This window comes from Armigeres subalbatus, chromosome 2 (genome assembly GCF_024139115.2).
Source record: "Armigeres subalbatus isolate Guangzhou_Male chromosome 2, GZ_Asu_2, whole genome shotgun sequence".
In the NCBI taxonomy this organism is placed as follows: Eukaryota; Metazoa; Arthropoda; class Insecta; order Diptera; family Culicidae; genus Armigeres; species Armigeres subalbatus.
The window spans coordinates 7,956,045-7,977,035 of NC_085140.1; the positions used below are offsets into that span (position 1 = coordinate 7,956,045).

At 41.2% G+C, this 20,991-nt stretch overlaps 1 protein-coding gene across 3 annotated transcripts in view; it reads right to left on the bottom strand.

Annotated features, from left to right (window-relative positions):
• LOC134217628 (fibrillin-1-like) overlaps window positions 1–20,991 on the bottom strand; it is a 355,498-nt gene that overhangs the window by 129,918 nt on the left and 204,589 nt on the right. For all 3 annotated transcript variants that reach the window (XM_062696431.1, XM_062696430.1, XM_062696429.1), the window contains exon 6: window positions 12,696–12,821. In XM_062696431.1, coding sequence (XP_062552415.1) covers window positions 12,696–12,821 — 126 coding nt within the window. The remainder of the gene's footprint in view (window positions 1–12,695; window positions 12,822–20,991) is intronic.

Sequence of the window (20,991 nt, forward strand, 5' to 3'; positions counted from 1 at the left end):
CTTCACTCGACAACAGAATCGAGTCCAGTGGAGGATCCGGTGTAATTTAGATTCATCGAAGAGATGTGGCCCATCAAGTTCAAGTAAAATGTATGCTAAATCTTTCACAAATTGAAAAGCTCAGTTCACCTTGCCTTTGTTTTCTAATTATCTTATGTTTTTTGTGGCTATCTTACCCGAAGGTGCTGGGTGTCAAATAAGAATCCGAAATTGGGAACCGTCACGAAATGTAATTAGAGCCTTTATCTTTCTTATATATCAATCGATCAGAACGATGTTAGTTACGGGCCGGCCTTTTGATCCACCGTTTCATTTTCTCTGGGTATAAAAAGACTCTCACGCGTCATTTTCGAGGATCCACGAGATGTTCGAGAATCCACGGTGATTCGTCACGCAGAGCGTACAAAACGATGGCGTCGGTAGCGGCAGCTATCGTGCGTCGGCGTCAGCGGCATTCCAGTGAAATTTTGCCGCATGGTTCTGGATCTGATTTTGTTGCCGTTAGTTGGGAAGGCACATTGTTGAATATCAATCGGTTCTTTTCAGAACCTTAACGTTATGGTATAAAAAGTTGAGCTGAAACAATTTTTCATCTAAGTGCAAAACATTATCGCTTAGCGACGTCAGTCATTTGACATTGACAGCAGAATCACAAGCGCGTGTCGGACAATTTTTTTTGTCTTTATTAGCGAGACTTTCAGCCCTAGGCTGGCTCGTCTCGAGATGTCGGACTGTTGAGTGGTTGTTGTTAGTGATTCGGAAGACGTATTATTGGAAATTAATCAGTTCTGAAGGAATCAGAAGGAATAAATTTTGGCTGCTACGTCCTTTTCAAATGTTGGTCTAGAGTTCTTCTCAGGACCAACATTCTATACAAGAGAAAGTTGAGCCGAGGCGAGTTTTGTTCAAAGTGGAAATTAGTCGCTTGGCGGGGGCATAAAGTTTCCGTCGGTAGCAAAATCACGAGTGCTGCAAAAATTAATTCGCATGGATGACATCAATAGCAGTCAAGTGAAACTTTTTCCCAAAAATCGAATCTTTTTCCCAAAAATCTCATTTGGTTTTGCTGCTGTTTGTTAGGAAGACGCATTTTTGCAATAATATCGGCTCGAAATTAATTTATTGACTTTTTTTTCGGTGATAATTATAGTACTCAAAGCGAAAGGGAGCTGATGAAAGTAATGAAGATACAGGCTTCAACCTGTCTACCAAGACAGGTTTGGTACAGTGATCACCACGTCCCTATCCAAGCCGTTCCAGGGTGGACGTTAGGCAGAATAACAACGATTTCAACACTGCTTGTTCTCTCATATGGCCCTCTGCTAATCTCTAGTTTCTATTCATTTCACACTTGCCGCTCGCTTGCGGTGTCAATCGAATCTGCATCTTCATTACTTTCATCTAGTCCTTTTCGCTTTGAGTAGTATAATTATCACCGAAAAAAGCCAATAAATTAATTTCTATAAAGTCACGCGGTGTTCAAAAACTATCCTAATTATAAATTGGTACTTTTCAAGACCAACTGATCCTAGAAGGAAATCGCTTCAATATACAAAACACAGTCGCTTAGTTACGGCAGAAAAATCAATCGTAACGATGTCCAACGTCTATACTCACAAAAAACTCCGCATTATATTCATGAGTTCACACATGGATTTTTGCAATGGGGGTAGCGAAATGGATTCCATATTTTTGACACGTATATTCCATGCGCCCACATGCATTGCATCGCTCACCTTGCTGTCGTGTCTTGTACACATCCCTTCAGATTTTTTTCAAATCTGTGAGCTGTAGGACTAGACTGTGGAAAACATGCATGAATTCCATGTACAGATTGCATGAGGCTGAGGCCCATGCACAGATTGCATTAAGTCAATATAGCAAGCCATTGCATTAGGTATCTGGTCACGAGAAAAAGGAACTAGGTTTGTGTTTGTGTCTACATAGAATCTATTTTTAAACTTCCGTCGAGGAACGAATTCTTTACACATACTTCGCAAACCTTATTTGCTTACAAAAAAATTTGACCGAAAACGAGAATTGAACCTATGCCGTCCACCAAGCCTAGCGGTCTCCGGCTGACGCGCTTGCCATCTGGGCTATACACTAGCTGAGAGAAGCAGTGATAGAAGACTATTATAATCCTTGTTCTATACTATGTGAATGAAGTAGAAGGGTAATAAAGATAGCAAAGGGCGATGAAAATGGAATTGACTCTGCGTCCTTGTCCACCATCAAGTTGAACGGAGTAGGGAAGATTGTGTGAGTCGAAGCTATGCTGCTGTACACGATGCATATATTTGTTGCTGGAGGAGCTAAAGAGAGTCGTTTAGATGTGTTGGTCGAAAACAAATAAACCGATTTAATGCAATGAGTTGACGTAACAAGTATAACATTCTGTGAGTGGTTTGCATGCGAGATTTGATACAAAATGATTAATGCAAAGAATGTCACAACTTTTTGTTTTGCGTGTAGGTAACTTAATTAAAAATCAAGTCGTTTTCGGCCGCTTCTCACTGTAAAAAGTGAATAGTGCGAAGTGAGAAGTGAGACGTCCCACTTTTCACTTTTTACAGTGGAAAATGAGAAGTGAGACGTCTCACTTCTCACAATTCTTTTCTCACTGTGAAAAGTGAGTAGAACGAAATAAGAAGTGAGACGTCTCACCACTCACTTCGCAATTTTCACATTGAGAAGTGAGAAATGAGACATCTCACTTCTAACTTCTCACTGTTAAAAATGAGTAGTGCGAAGTGTAAGGCGAAGTGAGTAAAGAGATGTATCACTTCTCACTCCTCATTTCTCACTTCAGAAGTGAGAAATTAGGAGTGAGTAGTGGGACGTCTCACTTCTCACTTCTCACCCCTCTTTTTTCACTTATTACTTCTCACTGTGAAATGTTAGAAGAGCGAAGTAAAAAGAAAGACGCCTCTCTTCTCACTCATCATTTGTAGACCATCATTTAAAAATGGCGTAGCAGCCGAAACTTATTCCTTCTGACTCTTCGTCTACATATATAACTATATATGGGGACAAAGAATCAGAAGGAATAAATTTTGGCTGTTACGCCCTTTTCAAATGTTGGTCTAGATTTATAGCTTCGTATTTATCACTTTTCGCAGTGAAAAGAGGAAAATGATGATTGAGAAGTGAGACGTCAAAAGACCAATTGGCCAAATGGCATTTTCGGCCGAACGGAATGATTTACTGGGCGGAATGACCTATTCGACCGAATGATCTACACAACCAAATAATCTAAATAACCAAATGATCAATTAGGCCAAACGACCTATTCAGCCAAATGACCTATTCGTCTTTATAACTATTTCGGCCAAATTGACTTTCGGCCTAATGGTCTGTTCGGCCACATGGTATATTCGGCCAAGCGCCCTTCCTAAAAAAAATGATCGCTTTGGCTACAAACAGTTACAAATTCATGGGTTTTTTGCTAACAATTATTAACTAGAGATTCCATCCCCGTCCGTCCCGGGACAAAAAATTCCAGGATTTAATAAATTTCGGGCTTTCCCGAATCCAAGGAAGTATTTTTTTAAATCCCAGAAGCCCCGGGAAACCCTGGACAAATATAAAAAGTCAAATCACAATAAGAAACCAAACACTTTTTTATCTCTGTTCAAACAAATTGTCACCAAGCAGTTCTCGGTCATCTTCATCAAATCAGCATATGACACATTTTGCTTAGAAAATTGAGTTGGAAGTTTTCAGCGTTTATTGTTATTCTTATTCGGAAACTAAACATTTTTATTGCAATGAAATTTAACGTTACGATACATTAAGAAAAGGTTTCTCGTCACTGACTCTGAAATCTGCAATGCGTGTCAACATTTTAGTTATTTTGATAAAAATATATGTTAAATAGTTCTACAACAGATAGTACATTTTACAGTAAGCCAGCGGTTCTCAACCTGGGGTACGTGTACCTGATACAAAAATGCATAATGGCGGCAAATGGTGGCATATTATATGGCAACAAAAAATGATACAAAACATCTTGATTTTCAATCTTAACACATTTGTAATACAATTGTACATAATTCACAGTGTCTACTTCTAAAAGGAATGATCGTTCGACGGGGCTTGTTTTTGTACTTTGAAGGTTCCCATAATTAACAAAGTGGAACACAACATGGGTTTTCTTCGAAATTAAGGCTTTATCACCTACACCATATTTTGGCACATAGATGATGTTTGAAATCCAATTTTTTTGTTATAAAACCGTACAGTCCAACTGTGTGATCTCAAAGCTACGGAATATTTGCATATAATACATACTTCTTGATTTAAACATCAATGTCTCAGTTCTAGTTCTTCAAACATGACTGACTACCATCGGACCATGGCTTGATTCAGAAACAATGTGATGTGGAAAGTACCATGAGGTAATACTCAGACAGGTCCGTACAACACCTAATCCATCCACCTTATGTGATATCTATACAGAGGGTGTTTGAAGTAATTAATTGATAAATAAGTTACCCTGTCTTACCCTGCTCAAATACTAGACAGTAAACTTTTTGAACATTGAAGTAAAAAGTATGCTTCGATATTGAAGCACAAATTGACACCCAGTGAACGCAAAGCTTTTGGTGTCATATGTTTGCGTGTTGACCATATTGTATCGTAGTGACTGTGCTTAAACTGCAAATCGCAATAAATAGAGTAAGATCAGCGCGATATGAATCGAATGTATCCCGTCTAAAGGTGCGTATTGAACTATTTAGGGTCCATTCACAAAGAACGTCACGCCTCTAGAGGGAGGGGGTATTTTTGGCAGCGTGACAATCGATACAAAAATTTGAGGGGTTTGTTTGAAAAAGCGTGACAAAGGGGAGTGGGGTTGAAAATCGCCAATTTTTGCGTGACGTACTTTATGGGTCTTCCCTTACAGTGGTTGTCGAGTGAATTGACCTGCTTTCCTTCATTCGGTCTAATAATAGCTGTACGAATTTTGATATTTTGATTAGAAATCAATCCACGAGAATCAGATTTCGGTTCAGGAGATGTTGAATTTGTTTATTATTTTAAAATGTTTTCCGTAATTCAAAAATATATGCCCTTGTATATCAACGACGAATGTTTGTCGTATTTCAGAAGATGTGCTTGAGTTTTCTGTTTTCGATGTCCCAAGGACTAGCACGAACGTGCTTCAGAGTACTAAATGCTATCTCACTTGTGTTGTAAACATCAATCCAGGGTTTTTCAACGGGGAAGGGTCATTTGGCCGAAACCCGTTCGGCCGAAAGTCATTTGGCCAATGACCCTTTCGGCCAAATGACCCATTCGGCCAAACGACCCTTTCGATCAAACGATTATATCGTCCAAACTACCCTTTCGGCCAAACGACCCTTTCAGCCAAATGACCCTTTCGGCCAAACGACCCTTTCGGGCAAATGACCCTTCCGGCCAAATGACTCTTTCGGCCAAACGACCCTTTCGGCCAAGCGACTCTTTCAGCCAAATAACCCTTTCGGCTAAATGACCCTTTCGGTCAAATTACCTTTTCGGCCTAATGACCCTTTCGGCAAAATAACCCTTTCAGCCAAACAACCCGTTCGGCCAAATGACCCTTTCGGCCAGATGGGTTTCGGCCTAGTGGCATTCGGTCAAATGGCTTTTGGCCGAATGCGTTTCGGCCTAGCCTCCCTTCCCCTTTTTCAACTAAGTTGTATTTTTTTTATTTTTACTAAAGTGATTCTTAAAATATTCCCAAGTTCATCACCCTAAAATAGTGTTGTACAAAATACAACATTAATAGCCTATTCAGATTACGCCATTTATCATATTAATTATTGTGTAAAATATGAGAAATAAAATTGAATGTATGGAAATTGGCATCAAGTTTTGTCATGATATTTATTACCGCCATCAGGGGTGACAATGGGTCTGGGGGTGAGAATGGGCCGTCGCTCTCACCGGCAGTCTGGAGGTCGTAGAGCCAAATCCTTCAAAAAGGTCTCTTATATTTTAGTCTTCTTGCCCTCAGATACATTTAATCTATTCTACAAGCATTCTAAGTAGTTGAAACAGTGACCCATTCTCACCACCATTTGACCCATTGTCACCCCCGACGACGGTATTATAAATGATATAATCTGAATAGGCTATAAGAGCCAATTTAAGGTTTTTATCGATTGCATTGTTGATCCGTTTTTATTGACATATGAGTAAAATGGGCAGATAGCGTCAACTCAACAAAGACAAAACACTTCTAAATTAATGAGTTTTTGCTGACTTATTTAATTACTGAAATTGAAGTTGAACAATCAAACTCTTCACTATTTGAAAGTTGTACGACAATTTTAACATTTTTCCCATGTGAATTGCCGTATAAATAAATTGACTTTTAAATAACAACCAAGTTACCTAGAACATTATTGAAATATGAACTACCGTCGTTCGGGGTGACATTGGGCCTAGGGTAGAGTGATTCAAATTTTGACTTTTTCGCTCCCCTATGCTTAAACGATGACATTTGATGTTTTATTAGTCCTCCTAAATTTTTAGCTAATTTGGATGTAACTAGACTGAGCACGCGCAGTTTCAAGTTTGTATGAAAATTACTATGAAAACAGTCACTTTTGTGGAAAACCGTTCCGCAACGTTGCTCATTAGGCTCTAAAAACATATAAATATGTTGCCAATATAGAAAATTTTGCAATGAAGCTGATCGTCTTTGTTGCGAAACGATTCTATGCTTGCAAGATAAGTTATTAGAGAAATACTGAATCGTGGTAAATTCAATTTAACACGTAAAAGAATAACATCAATATCAATAATGAGCATTTTTGTTTCATTAATAACTTTGCTTACAAAAGTCAAATCGCTTCGCCACAACAACTGCCCTCTCGCTTAGGAAGTATTCTATGAAAGCATCGTGTCGATTACATTTGAATAGTTAATGGGTCGCAACACGGAACAGTTTTTCACTTATGTGGCAATTCCTATAGTAATTTTCATACAAACTTCAAACTGCGCGTGCTCAGTCTAGTTACATCCAAATTAGCTAAAAATTTAGGAGGGTTAATAAAACATCAAATGTCATCGTTTAAGCATAGAGGAGCGAAAAAGTCAAAATTTGAATCAGTCTACTAGGGGATAAGATTGGGCCAAAAACGAAAAATGTTTCAACTCCTAATATCTCACAAACTGTTACGAATTTTGATGAAAAATGCAAACGGTTCGAAATTATATTAAAATTCTTGTCTAGTAAATCACAAAACAAATTCCAAGAACTAATTGTGCTCGTACGTTAATGCTTGGAATTTGAATGTAAAACTATTGAGCGAATAAACCCGTATTAAAATAGTGTCAGTAATGCCCCACAAATCTATTACATAACTAGTATTTAGATCGATGGATACCTTGTTATCATGTTACGATAATCTGTTGTTGTTTTATCGAATTAAATTAATATTTATATAACGGTTCTGGTTTTTCGTAGCAACGAGCAATGCACGCAAAAAAGGGGTGAGATTGGGCCAAGCCTTCAGTTGATTTGCCTTACATAGTTGGTAAAAGCCGTTATGTTGGCAATTATTTTAAATGAACAATTGAATCGTTTCATCGTCACCGCTGAACTATTTCATTTGGCCCAATGTCACTCCTTGTGCGGGGTGAGAATGCGCCAATTTTGAACAACATATAACTTTGAAGAATTTCCATAATTAATTATTTTTTCCCCACACAGCGCTAAATTTATTATTTAAGCTTGTACCAAATTAATTACAACTTGATTCCAATGTTAACTACTAGAGCTTTGTAATATTTACTTGGAGCATACCACATTTTGGCCCAATGACACCCCCGTTGGCGGTATCTTACTCAGAATTCAGAACTCACAGTATTACAATTTCAGATTCCTAGTAAAAAAAACCCAAGAACTAAAAAAAAATGCAACGAAAACATAAAACGTCTACCGTGGGATACCGAAAGCCGTACACCTAAACACTTTAACATATTAATGTAGTAGTGCCTACAAAGTACAAATATCGGAAGCAAATAAAGTCCTGATTCTTTGGGCCTGATTCTCACATATTAGAATCACTAAAATTTTGTCAGAATATTGATATAATTCAACACCTCCTGAATCAAAATAACTCAACAACCGTGGACAGATGTTGAGGCAAGGGATCAAAATCCGTACCGCTATTTTTTGACTGAATGAATAAATTAAACCAGACTGATGGACTATACTGACACTGTGAACAGTTGCACGACATACTGAGAAGCGAACACTTTGATTTGTGCTGCGTTAGTTAAACATTATTTAATGTAATTTGGAACATTTGGTACAGCGAACAAAATACGTTCGTTGGTTGTCGATTAATATTTAAGGTTTGTTGTTTTAATTTTAAAGGCTACCAGAACGATAAGATAAATTATTCATAAATTGTTTCTTATCCATAACATTCGGAAATAAAACCATTTTTCTTAATGAAAATCAATGCGCAATTAATTCTAGAGATTTAATTTTGTGTCCCAAACTATTTCTGAGTATTCCAAAATATCAATGGCATCCCATTTTTTATATTTAACTGATGATCCTTACCATGTCTGAAACTCGATTATGCATATGCACAACATGTGATAGATTTAGTTCGGATAAGGTATTGGAGGGTAACCGCTCCCTTCGGTGGGGTTTGATCCCACGAAACCAGTACTCCAGGTGCTTTCCCTACTAAGCTACGGCCTCCGCAGCTTAGCGGTTACTGATGAAACCAAATTCCCAGCAAAGGGCACGTAGCCGAACTCTCGCAATACAATTTCAGAACTAACTCTCACATATGTATTTTTGTACAATGCCAACCAAGTAGGATGAGTATTTAGTATAGACACTATAGCTTCCATAGACGAGCGCATTTCGATTAAGTGTGTTTTTCCACTTTTTCACAGTGTACCACGTGAATTTGACGTCACACGCTCCGTTGCTTGGATTGCAATCGTGACATCATGCTCGTTTGGCTACACTAACTGACAGTTCGTTTGGCTACACTCGCCTTCGCCTCAGCTCGTCTATGGAAACTATAGTGTCTATAGTATTTAGTATTGTCTGGCTCCTACACACTTGCTTCATCAGCAACGGCGCTCGATGATGTAGGGTTGTGTGAGGTTGTGACAGTTGGTCGTCTAATCTCAACCCGACCACATAAGCGATCAAACCCCACCGAAGGGAGCGGTTACCCTCCAATACCTTTTCCGAACTCTACCCTCCAATACCGTATCGCAAAAAAAAATATTATGTAGTTATATTCATATAATTTCCTTGAGTAGCCACTGATATGTTGATATGAACTGTAAATATTATACTCAACAATTTCGGTTTCCTAACACAACTGAACTTACCAAATAATTGATCTATTTAAAAAAAATCTTCATATATATCTATATATGGAAGGCTCTCTACCTTAGCGCCCTATGACCTATTTTTTAGATCCCAACATACCTCGGATACACAGCAAAACGGATACCCGAGTAGGAAAGAACATCATATTCATATTTCAGGTTGTGTTATTAAGTACAATAGTTTTCTGAACAAAGACAATAACAAACATGGCTTTGAAGTATCAATATTTATATTGGATAAAAATGATGACAAATTTTTATAACTTAATTATTCAAAAGGTTGAAATAAATACTGAAGCTGTTACAATTATATTAAAATCTTGTTTCGCCTTCCCACTCGGGTACCCCCTCTGAAGAGTAATGGAAAAATTTGCCTGCGAAGCAGAAAGGGCAAACGATAAGCAGCACTGCTCTGTCTAATGAGAACAAACAAGTTTAATTACGACAATGAATAGAATTTATCTTTTCCTTGGCGAGCATCTCATCATCATCATCGTCGTCGACGTCGTCATCTTCGCCCGAGGCGGCTCGGGTTTCCTAGCCAAGGATTTGTACTGCCCGACTGTAACATTGTATCATGGGATCCGGGAACTGGCCTTTGCCGGTCGTGGCAAGGGAGTGAATCCTGAACCCGATCAGAGGAAAATGTCCTATTTTATCTTCATGGAATGGAAATAATCCCAAGTTTTTTATTTTGGATAATTTAAAAAATAACAACAATTCAATCCGTAACTGAATTAAAGAAAAATTTGATCAGATCCACAGTAGGTTTTTAAAGAGATTTTTGTTGAAGGTAATAATGGTTGTCGAAAAAGAAAAATTAGTAGTTGAAGAAAAATAATGATTCAGCTGGTATATAGATCGCTGGATGGATGGAGCGAACATGATGGATCGATTGAGTGGTACGTTTGTCCTGATAACATGGACCAAACCGAATGAAGACTCTTTCAGAAAAAGCTATTTCGACCAATATATCTATTTATTTCCAAAGAAGTGAAAATATCGATCGATCGGTCATTTTGCCTACGTAGTGCCTATGATAAGATATTTCGCCACACTTGGGTCATTGTTGTTGACTCGGGTCCAACCACCACCATTGGCAGCCAGTGAGCGAATGATATAAATAACTTTTACCATCCGGGAAGTTCTTTGGTGCTTCTAGTGGAGGAACAATTTCAACACTATTAGCACCGCTAAAGTTTCATTTTATCTCCGTTAGTGCGCTGGAACCCCAGCCCCTGCAGAAGCGAAAAATCTCGACCTTCAACTCGTCTGAGCGACCACGACCAGTGCTTTCGTTCGAGGCACGGACTACGAGGGTGGATGTCTGTTTTTGTGTTTTCCGCTTAAAGTCACTTTTCATCATTATCATAATACAAGCTCAGCAGACATCGCAACTTTGGGCCAATGGGAAACTACTTTGCAGCTTTTTCGCTTGAGTAGCAGGACGGCACAAGAGATGGCTGTGTAACTAAATAGTTTCGAATGAATGGATGCTTTAGATGGTCAGCCTTTTAACCCTGTTAATGTTGGTGGAAGCTTTCGTGCTTCGGAGCACGTCTTGAAATAAGTGGCAATGCAGAAGAAGCGTCTAGATAGGGGTTTCTTCTAAGGCCAGACATGATAGAGTTGTTCCAAAAAGACAGTATGGAATTGGCAACAATGTGTATGTACTTCTGCTGAACTCAACAAACAACAACATGCGCGACCTACTAAATTATATACACTTGGATTGTGCGTCTAAGTCTGAGGTCATCAGATCATTTCCTTTTTGTCTCTGAACGCCTTTACTGGTATTGCCCTCATTTCTTATTCTTCACACCCAGCCTCCCATGACAACGATCAACCAAAATAAATTAATGGGCTTGCACTCGGAAATCTAAATCCGATATACATTTCTCAGAGCCTCATCCAATTAGCATAAAAACATTAATTCATAAACGTAAATAATCCATCGGAATGTTGTTTTGAACGAAAACATACGAAATACATATTTCTAGGAATATTTTCTAAATCAACTAATTTCCAACCACAGCCATATGGGATCAACAAGTTACCACACAGGGTGCAAACAAAGATGCACTCAATTCTCCCCTCGACGGCACGTGTCTGAACAGCGATATGAGCTTTGCTCTGAACTTTCATTGTTGTGTGCACCATCATTATGGGATTATCTACAATTACATTTCGCTGAACTTGATGCTATTAAGTACCTCTCCTATGCAAACCGAAACCGTTGGTTCTCCTTTCCAAGAATTTCATCGCCTTCGCCGTATCTCAAACAGAACTATATTCTCGGAAGAAGCACCAGCAACGTGAGCTCGTTCATTAAAGAAAGCTCCCGGGTGAACTAAGGCGCCATAAATGAGCAAAACTTCCAACTCACGTATCATTAAATTAAAGACGCTTTGGCAGGCCAGCAGCGTGAGCGTGGCACCCTCTATACAAGGCACGGGAAACTTGAGAAATATTTCCTTGTACGTTGCAGTCCTTTTAGAATTCCCAAACGGTTTCACCGAGGATAGAAGCCGGGGTAAATAATTTGAATTATATCTTCCTGTCTGTCTAGGGAAGGCAGGTACAAACACTGCGATGTGCATTCCATTCTAGGACGTGCTATGGCCTGCCTCTATTGCTGAAAGGTGATGAACGTTGCTAGGAAGAAACTTCAATTGAACTCATGAACTTGATTCCTGTCTTCCGAAAAGTATAGCGGTCGGTGTTTAACGGAATGAAAGCGAATGTATGTTTTGAAGGGTAGAGCTTATCAATTTGGAGAATTTTGTTTATAAGAATCAATGATTTATGGAAATAACGGTGCAATGCATTGTATATACTAAGGAGAGAACTTTCACGACAAAGTAAAATTTTGATAAAGTAAAAGCCTCATGGTACTGATCATAACGACAGCTAAGATGCCGCGCTCCACTCGGTTTTGAAGATTCATTCTCTTTATCGTATATAAAAATTACGGATTGAATTATTAATGTGTGTATGAAGAAATGAATGAATTAGCAGGAAACAAAAATAAATATTTGACCCTAATCGCAAATAGTGTTTTCCACCATTTTCCGATTCGATATCCCGTACGAAAAGCCAGTTGATATCACCCTAGATTTATTGCCAATTATAGCATCAATGACGAGAGTGTGAGCAGTATTAGTCACAGACGAAAAGCGACGAGGCTGCAAAATCAAAACCACCAACACCACCACCACCGCTTGCACGGAATCTAATCAGCATGATGATGAAAGCGTTTCGATATTAAGAGGCTGATCGAATTGGAAGCGATAGGAGCTTGCGTCTAAACGAAGATGATGAAGGTGACTTACCGATACAGCTTCGCCCGTCGAGAACGTCAATCTGTAGCCCCGGTTGACAACTGCACTCGAAAGAACCCGGTTTGTTGGTGCAGGTCTGCTCGCAACCTCCGTTGTGCAGAGAGCACTCGTCGATGTCTGGGAGGGGAATGTATAATTGGTGGAAAATGTTAATTAGACTTCAATGGAAAATCAAGGAAGAGTAAATAAATAGAAAGAAACAAAATTGAAAACTTATATTTGAATTGAAGATGTGATTGAAATGTCATTTGCAATGGTATTAATTCATTTAGACAGAAGAATGAATCGTTCGACACGATTCGTTTTAATTTACGTTGCTATCTCGACGAAACCTTTTCGATCAGACGATTTATTTTGCAATGCTCTAATCTATTTACTCGTCTTATGATTGTTAAAATAAAATAAAAAATAAAACAGTTTAATCCACCTAGCGGTGATGATACCTTTTCTCGCTGATCTTAAAATGTATCGCGAAAAGTTAGAGAAGTCAGAACAGCTATTTTTGGTTATTTTCATCATATTTGATTGCATGCATCTATTTCACAAATAAAAATCAATTAATGGCTTGGAGCTTCGAAGGTACAAGTTTTTAATTATTATATAGACTTCCAAAAGATTTGACAGACATCTTTGATGAATTTATGATAAGCAACATATGATGGAAATCGTTTTTAGTATTATTTCTGAGTATAAAATTCTGTTTAAAAATGTGGCAAAAATCAGCAGTAACTATCAGCGAATTTATGGTAGACGAAATCGGAGGCAGACCAAATTGGGGCGTGATAAAAATCGGGCCATCACTGTAAGTTGTTCTTCTTATTGGCATTACATCCCCCACTGGGACATTGCCGCCTCGCTGCTTAGTGTTCATTAAGCACTTCCACAGTTATTAACCGCGAGGTTTCTAAGCCAAGTTACCATTTCTGCATTCGTATATTTATCATGAGGCTAACATGATGATACATTTATGCCCAGGCAGGACAGTCAAAACAATTTCCAATCCGAAAATTGCCTAGAACGGCACCTGGAATCGAACTCAGCCAACCCTCAGCATGGTGTTGCTTTGTAACCGCGCATCTCACCGCACGGCTAAGGAGGGTGTGACGTCCCTCGGACTGTGCGCACCTACTTCCCTAACACCATGCTTGAGTCGACATCGACAAAATAGATCTGCACGTCAACCGATAGGCATATGACGTTGGCATTAGATGGACAATAGAGAATAAAAAGTGTGATCGAATTGTGCGCCTGTTGATGCTATGATATGCAGTTAAATTATCTTTCTTTACTTGTTAAATACATTAAAAGTTGAACTACAAGTTAGTATCTAACACATAAACGTGGTTAGGTTTGAACTAAATGATAAATAAGTGAAATAATAATAGTATCTATCTTAGGTGGATTTACTGATCCGAGCGAGCAAACACAACAAGTGTTCACTGTTGTTTGTGGAAAGCCATATCAGTATAATTGGCTCTATAAGATGTGAGTTAAACCTAAACATGCAGTTAATTTCCTTAAAAACTATTCTTATGTATTATACGTTAAAATCTACCTACAGTACATGCGTTAAAACCCATTGTAATGAAATTGGTTAGGAGACATTTGTGAATTCCAAGGCAGTGGAGGCACTAAACGTAAGAGAGTCTTCATAAAAAATACATTCTGGTCGTGACTAACGTTTATCTTCACATATCAAATACAGGAAATTTTAACCAACCCTAGAATTTGAGGTGGTTTATTTTTTCGGAAGACGATCCCTCCAGTTGGTGTGCCCAACAAATTAAAATTTCGTTTATCGAAACGATGTCCGATCCTGGAACCGGCGCTGGTATGGATGCAGTAAAGCAAGTCAGAAGTACCTCAGGTAAGCCGAACAAGTCTCCTCCAAGTTCAAAGTCAGGCAATAAAGAACCCCCTAAAGACCCATCTAAGCAAACTCTTAACAAAGACCCTATTGGCGACATTGTCGCAAGATCGACTCCCAAATCTCCAAATCCCCCTAAACTTGTGCATAAGACCAAACCGGTGACCAAAAGCTGTACGTTGTGCGAAAAACCGGATGATCATCTAATGGTGCAGTGCGAATTATGTGGTGTCTGGCACCATCTCGCGTGTGTGGGTGTTCCCGAGGACTTCAAAGATAGCAGCTGGAATTGCTTGAAATGCGCTACCGCGAAAGCAACCACAGGCGTGAAATCCAGGCGGAAGAGCTCGACGCAGAGGATGCTGACGATGACCTTACGGAAACGGTGCACGCGATCAACAGCGGCAAAAGGTGCTAGGAAGGTGACTAGACAGAAAAATGATGGCGACGATAATAAGGGTGGCTATGAGGATATTCCAGTAGTGGATGCTAGAGATAACGGAAAGCTGACGACAATTTCGAAAGTTGCTGATTCCGTTGTATCGGGAGCATCGCGGAAATCAATGAAGGCCCGTTTAGACCTGGAGCTGCAGCAAATCGAAGCAGAGGAGTCATTTATGCGAGAAGAGATGCAGCGAAAACGGGAGCTATCCAGGAAGAAGTTCGAGGTACTTAAGGTGATGGCAGATTTGGAAGGCAGTGGCGAATCCATCGTTGATCATCAGAGTGCGCATCATAAAGTGGAGGATTGGTTGAAGCAAAGCGGCGAAACCGGTGTGCAGAAGAAGTGGACTTCTAACGAGAAAGATAAAACGGAAAAGCTCGGGGGCAAAGTGGATATTGCAAATTTGTATAATGAATCATCTAGTGGCGAACACGAAAGTGAACAGGAATCATCTAATGGTGACTCTGGGAACGATGAGGAATCATCTAACAGTGAAACTGAAGGTAGTGGCAGGGAAGTTTGTAACCAACGGTGCCGAATGAATTCGAAGAAGAGCCTAAAATGCGAAAGTGGTAGACTTTCAGTGGGAGAGGTACAGCAATCATTGCGGAGCAACAAGAAACTTAGCAAGGATGAACTCGCCGCAAGACAGGTTGTTCCTCGTGAGCTACCAAAGTTCAGCGGCAATCCCGAGGAATGGCCAATGTTCTTGTCGACGTACGAGGACACCACGAACATGTGCGGATATACGGATGCGGAAAACATGATTCGCCTGAGAAGCTGCCTGAAGGGAGATGCTTTCAATGCCGTTCGAAGTTTCTTGATGCGCCCTGAAACCATCAAAAAAGTGATTAGTGCGTTGAAACTGCGATTCGGAAGACCGGAGACGATAATCGAGCATTTGAAGGAGAAGATTATGTCTATGCCAATCATTAAACCAGACGCGATGGACAAGTTGGTGGATTACGCACTAGAAGTACAAAATCTGTGTGCTACGATTGAGGCTTGCGGTGAAAAGGAGTACATGTGTGATGCGACGCTCCTCAAAGAATTTGTCAGGAAGCTGCCGCCGCAAACAAAGCTTGACTGGGCGCGGTACAAGCGAAAGCAAACGAAAGTAAAGCTGACTACATTCAGTCGCTGGATCTACACGCTAGCGGAGGACGTGAACGTAGTTTTCGAGCCACATATCCGGTATAGTGGCAGCAAGAATCAGGATTTTCGAGGAATCCGCAAGGAGAAATATGTAAACACTCACGCCGAAGTTCCAATCAAGGATAGGATTGAGCCTGTCCACACATCTAGAAGTAGTTCACCAATTCCAATTACTGGAGAAAGCAGACCCTGTCCGGCTTGCAAAGGTACGTGTAAATGTTTGGGAAAATGTAAGCGTTTTCTGGAATTGTCGTACGAAGCAAGATGGGCGACTGTTCGAGGATTTAACTTCTGCCGCAAATGTCTCCGGCAGCACAGAGGTGGCTGTAATTCAGGCGAATGTGGAAAGAATGGTTGCACATTCAAGCACCACGTACTTCTCCACAAAAATCTGGCTGCACCATATGCTTCAACTAGTGGATCTTTCAACAAGAGTGCTCCTTCAAGGCAGAACGAAGAGCGAAACGTAAACACGCATCAATCTGGAACAGGGCCGGGCTCGTTCCGCTATTTGCCTGTAACACTGTTTGGAGACGGTGTACAGGTAAAATGTCATGCCTTTCTGGACGATGGATCTGAACTGACACTTATCGACCAGCAACTTGCCGTGGATCTGCGGTTATCGGGAAACTCCCTTCCACTCTGCTTGAAATGGACGGGAGGCACTCACCGTTACGAAGCCGACTCACAAAGTGTCAATGTCAAGATATGTGGACAAGATGGAAAGCGAACGCTGCTTCAGGACGTACGAACTGTCGACGAATTGCAGTTACCCTACCAATCACTAGATATGACTCAGCTAAAGACGGATCACGGGTACTTGCGCGGATTACCCGTGGAGTCATACTCAAAAGTTCGACCGCGGATACTGATCGGGTTGAAGCATGCCAATATTATGTTGGTGCGAAAGAGCCGTGAAGGCAGGATGGGGGAGCCGATTGCCGTGAAGACTAATCTCGGCTGGACAGTCTATGGCGGCTGGGCAACAGCGAACTCCATGAGCACTAGTCATACGTACCATATCTGCACCTGTAGTAAGCAAAGCGAGATGCATCTTAACCAGATGGTTAAAGATTACTTTTCCATCGATAGTTTAGTAGTCAAATCGAATCAAGTTGAGCGACTTTCAAAAGATGATGCACGTGCCCTATCGATACTCGAATCCCGCACACGATTCAACGGCGAGCGCTACGAGACTGGTCTTCTGTGGCGTGCCGATAAAATTCGACTACCGGACAATAAAGCTACTGCCGTGCGCCGTTGGAAATGCCTAGAAAAGCGCATGGAGAACAATGGAGAGTTGGCAAACACCATGCATGAGAAGATAGCAGAGTATAAAGCAAAAAACTACATCCGTGAGTTGACAGCAGATGAGCTAGCGAAAGAATATCAACGGGTGTGGTATCTTCCGATTTTCCCGGTGTATAATCCGAATAAGCCAGGAAAGTTAAGGATTGTATGGGATGCTGCAGCACCCGCATATGGAACTTCGTTGAACTCTGTCCTCCTTACCGGCCCTGATCAATTAGCCTCGCTGGTAGGCATTCTGTACCAGTTTCGTGAACATCGGATCGGCCTTTGTGCTGACATTCGTGAAATGTTTCATCAGGTAGCAATAACTCCTGAAGACCAACAATCTCAGCGTTTCCTGTGGCGAGATAGAGGAGGAAGTGGCGAAGTTAAAACTTTTGTCATGCAGGTAATGACTTTCGGAGCTTGTTGTTCTCCCGCTACTGCTCAGTTTGTTAAAAATAAGAATGCCGACAGATTTGAAGAAGAATATCCTGAAGCAGTAGCGGTCATCAAGAAACGCCACTACGTGGACGATATGGTGGCAAGCGTCGAATCAGTCGACGAAGCAGTTGCTCTAGCAGAATCTGTGCGTTTCATCCACGCACAAGGTGGATTTGAAATACGGAATTGGGTTTCAAACTCGTCATTAGTAGCCTTCAAAATGAACGGCGAGAAGTCCACGGAAAAAGATTTGAATATTGCTTCTGAGCTTGGAAGCCAGAAAATCCTCGGCATGTGGTGGGATACACAAGAAGACGAGTTCAAATATAAGATTTGCTGGACAAGATTTGATTCAGCCTTGCTAAAGGGTCATCGCTGCCCTACCAAAAGAGAGATCCTTCGAACGTTGATGACCATTTACGATCCTCTGGGTCTTATCGACCATTTCTTGATCTTGTTGAAGATCCTACTTCAGGAAGTATGGCGTGCCAACATCGACTGGGACGAATCGATTCCCGAGAACTTGTTCGAAAGATGGCGTGATTGGTTGGGCCTACTTCCAGAATTGGAAAAGTTGCGGATTCCAAGATGTTATCGACGCATTCTATCATCGACAGAAGCTAATGCTATCGAAATTCACGTTTTTGTAGACGCCAGCGAAACTGCAATAGCGGCTGTTGTATTCTTACGAATTGCGGCAGCTGAACAGGTGGAATGCACTTTAGTAGCAGCCAAGACGCGAGTAGCACCAATTAAATATACTTCCATTCCACGGCTAGAACTACAGGCTGCGGTTCTTGGCTGCAGACTGGCAGCTAGCGTTACACTGAACCTTACGATGAATATCTTGAAACGAACCTTTTGGACCGATTCGAGAAACGTTCTTTGTTGGCTACGTGCCGACCACAAAAGGTACAGTGCCTTCGTTGGTTCTAGAATCAGCGAAATCCTGGAGTCGACGAATATTAACGAATGGCGTTGGGTTCCAACTCGATCCAATGTAGCGGATGACGGAACTAGGTGGCGAAATCAACCCGATCTGTCCTCGGAGAGCAGGTGGTACAATGGACCTGAGTTCCTGATGGGAGCGGAAGAGACGTGGCCGTCGCTTCCACAAAAATCAATCTTCACCGAAGAAGAGATGAGATCCAGCATCCTACTCCATTTTAAGATAATGGAGCCAGCAATCGACGCGAGCAAATTTTCAAGTTGGCAACGTTTGTTAGAAGTAACTGGATACGCATTTCGATTCTGCTCGAATCTACGACAAAGTCGCAACAAAGATTCATTGATGACTGGACCTTTATCACGAGCTGAACTTCAAAAGGCTGAGGCATACCATTATAGACAAGCGCAAAGAGATGTTTACCGGGATGAAGTCGCAATCTTGGAGGCGGAAACAACAACAGTTAGACGGATCTCGAAGATGAGTTCACTCTATAAACTAAATCCATTCGTAGATGACACGGGCGTAATGAGGATGAAGGGCAGAACTGACGTGTGTGCATACCTACACAGTGATGCAAAAAACCCTATTATTCTACCAGCGAAGCACCCAGTGACATTACTTCTTCTTGCATTTTATCATGAGAAATACCTGCATCGTAACTACGAGATTGCGGTTAATGAAGTTCGCCAAAAATACAGCATCTTTCGTCTGAGACAAACACTATCAACTATACGTAGAAACTGTCAGCGGTGTAAAAATCGAGATGTTCTCCCTCAACCGCCGCAAATGGCAGATCTTCCGGCGGCCAGACTTGCTGTATACCCAAGATCATTTGCACACGTGGGGGTTATTGGTTATTTTGGTCCAATAGAAGTGGCGGTGGGTCGATGGGTAGAAAAAAGATGGGGGGTTCTAATGACTTGCTTGACCATAAGGGCCGTTCATATCGAGGTAGCTCACTCTCTAACAACTAGTTCCTGCATAATGGCTTTGAGGAATTTCGTGGCACGAAGAGGTACCCCCACTAGCTTCTACAGCGATAGAGGCACCAACTTTATAGGCGCTAATCGGGAGCTTCATGAGCTCCATCAAGCGGTCGACGAAAATCAGTTGATGCGTGAGTTCGTGACAGGTTCTACAGCTTGGCAGTTCAACCCTCCGGCATCGCCACATATGGGCGGAAGCTGGGAACGGCTAGTACAATCGGTAAAACGGAACCTTAGTGAAGTTCTACACTCACGACGACCAACTGATGAGGAGCTACGGAACGCCTTGACGGAGATAGAAGGTGTACTCAATGCACGTCCTCTTACTCACGTACCAGTCGACGATGAAGCGTTGTAGCAGTCAGGAATATTGTTAATATTTTTTGTACATAAATACCTGTAAATAGTTCTCATAAGATAGGTTGTAAGAAAGGCAATCTATAAATCGCCAATAGTTTAGGATAACAGATCCCTTAACATAGGCAAGCGGGCATTTATCAATTAGCCAGGCTCTATAGGGTGGAGGCCATTTGTTTTCTGGATAAGGTGGGAGAGGGAAAGCAGCACAACTTTCGTGTCAGATTATCCATCGTACCAATAAGGTCACGATTATACACGAAGGGAGTCGGGAAATGACGTATTTCCGGTTGTGTCCGAGCCCACCTTCCTTAATCTGAGGATTCACGGACTCAATCATTTCGTCCGTGATCAGCCAATGAGTTGGAAGTGTCCGCGTTTGCTTATTTGTTTTTCAATCGTCTGAAGTATGTTTCCTATAGAAGCGTTAGATCTAGATGTAATTATTCAATTGATTTATTGTTCGTTCTCCAACAGTCTGATTTGAAAAGTGTGCGTGAATATTTGTGTGCGGTATGTTGGCAAATGCCACCATCTAGATAGGTAAATGTGCTCTAAATGTGACATGATGTGCTTGTGCTCAAGTATTTTGTTTCGCCAGATTGGCTAGATATTTCCCACCGCAGCAAATTATCGCACCCAAGCGCGACGCAACCCCATACGGACGGAATATTCGTGGCGATCGCCACCTGCCAGAAATGGACCGATCCGTCGCCATATCAGCCAGGGAAGGCCAGGGGACCTCCACGTGGACGAGATCCACCAGCCGGCAAGCAATCGCCATCGCGCCGCGT